The sequence below is a fragment of the Rhincodon typus genome, unplaced genomic scaffold, assembly GCF_021869965.1.
Source record: "Rhincodon typus isolate 14 unplaced genomic scaffold, sRhiTyp1.1 hic_rhity00000066, whole genome shotgun sequence".
Classification (NCBI taxonomy): Eukaryota; Metazoa; Chordata; class Chondrichthyes; order Orectolobiformes; family Rhincodontidae; genus Rhincodon; species Rhincodon typus.
This window is the reverse complement of record NW_025965704.1, coordinates 93,301-94,934: the sequence shown is the minus strand read 5'-3', so window position 1 is coordinate 94,934 and position 1,634 is coordinate 93,301. Positions and strand designations below refer to the sequence as shown.

The 1,634-nt window shown below is 56.2% G+C and overlaps 1 protein-coding gene across 3 annotated transcripts in view; it reads left to right on the top strand.

The window, feature by feature from the left end:
* LOC125488214 (protein INCA1-like) overlaps positions 1–1,634 on the top strand; it is a 5,526-nt gene that overhangs the window by 3,276 nt on the left and 616 nt on the right. Inside the window, exons 4-5 of one of the 3 annotated variants that reach the window (XM_048621139.1) lie at positions 244–440; positions 797–947. In XM_048621139.1, coding sequence (XP_048477096.1) covers positions 244–440; positions 797–947 — 348 coding nt within the window. Of the gene's footprint in view, positions 1–240; positions 441–796; positions 948–1,634 lie in introns of all 3 variants that reach the window. The other 2 variants (XM_048621138.1, XR_007266257.1) reach the window with 2 other exon arrangements.

The following is a 1,634-nucleotide window of genomic DNA, read 5'->3' as shown; positions in this document are numbered from 1 at the left end:
CCCCCCCCGCCCCCCCACTCCACCTCCCCCATTCCCTGCCCATCTCACTGTCTGCACACCCCACTCTCTGCCCCCCTCTATACTCCTCACCCTGTCTACGCCCCTCCCTACCCTGTCTACGCCCCCTTACCTTCTCTCTGCTCCCCCTGTCCCCCCACCCCTCCCCCTCCCCCCCTCCCCCCCTCCCTCCCCCCCTCTCCCCCTGCCCCCCCCCCTTTCCCCCCCCCCCGACCCCCCCAGCAGCTCAGTAGTCATGCTGCCCAAAGACCGAGGGACCAACATGATCTTGACTGTCCCATGCCGTCCCCGAGGGAGCTGCCGTCCCCGAGGGAGCTGTACAGGAGGAGGAAAGGGAAGAGGAGGCTGCCGAGTGAGAGACGGGCTTTGGCAGTTCTCTATCACCTGGAGGAGCTGAAGAGGAGACAGGCCGGGATCGATCAGTACAGACGCTCAGTCACTGGCTTTCTCAGAGTGTCACCCCTCCGCCGTGCTCCCTCTCCCTCCCCCCCCCCCCCACCCCCCCCCCCCCCCCCCCCCCTTCCCCCCTCCTCCATACCCCGCCATTCCCCCCCCCCTCCTTCACCTCCCTCACTCCCTCTCCCTCCTTGCCTCTGCTCTAACCCCCCATCTCGCTCTCCTCCCCCTCCTATTCCCACTCCATTCCGATTGCAGCCCGCCCCCCTCCCCCCAGCCGCCCACGAATCTCCCCCTGCACCTCCACTATGACTGTTCAGAATTTGTGAGGGGTTTTGTTGCTGTTTAACTGTAACATCCTACTGTCTCGCTATGCCCTCAGATTGAAAGCTCTGAGATGGAGTGCTGAGAGATCACAGTGCCTGACACAGGACGGTGAGCAGCTGGAGGGTGTCAGGCCAGATGACCAGCTGACAGTTGGGACCAGCATTGGAGACTGTCTGACCAACACTGACCTGGAGGACAGAGAGCTGGTAACAACTGATCATCGGAGGAATCTGATTCTGTGTGCACTTCCCACAGTAACCAGTCAGCAGCTTCGTACATTAGCCATAGGGACATGAATTCACTGGGAAATCATGAACTCAAAAACCATGGGAACATTCCTAGAATTGGTTTCGAGGGATTGCCACACTGTCGGAGATATGATATTTTGGGTAGTGTTAAATGATGGAAATTAAGCTGCTTGCTGGTTACATCATGCAGCATCAACGAACTCTAGTTTTGTAAATCTCAACTTATTCACATGCCCAGGTAGACACTAGGGCAGCAGGGATCCAAATATCTCTGAAGACCAAGAGACAGGATGTGAATCTCTCAGTCTTAGTACGAACAGATATAATTGTACATTCACACTATTTTATACTTTATTAAGGACAGTCCTCCTTGTATTGGCTGTATCACAGTCAAGGTTACAATCAGTGCATGGCATCAATAGATGGTGTAGAGGCAGCTTCACTCTATATCTAACCCCGTGCTGTCCCTATCCTGGGCGGGTTTGATGGGGGACAGTGTAAAGGGAGCTTTACTCTGTATCTAACCCCGTGCTGTCCCTGTCCTGGGAGTGTTTGATGGGGGACAGTGGAGAGGGAGCTTTACTCTGTATCTAACCCCGTGCTGTCCCTGTCCTGGGAGTGTTTGATGGGGGACAGTATAGAGGG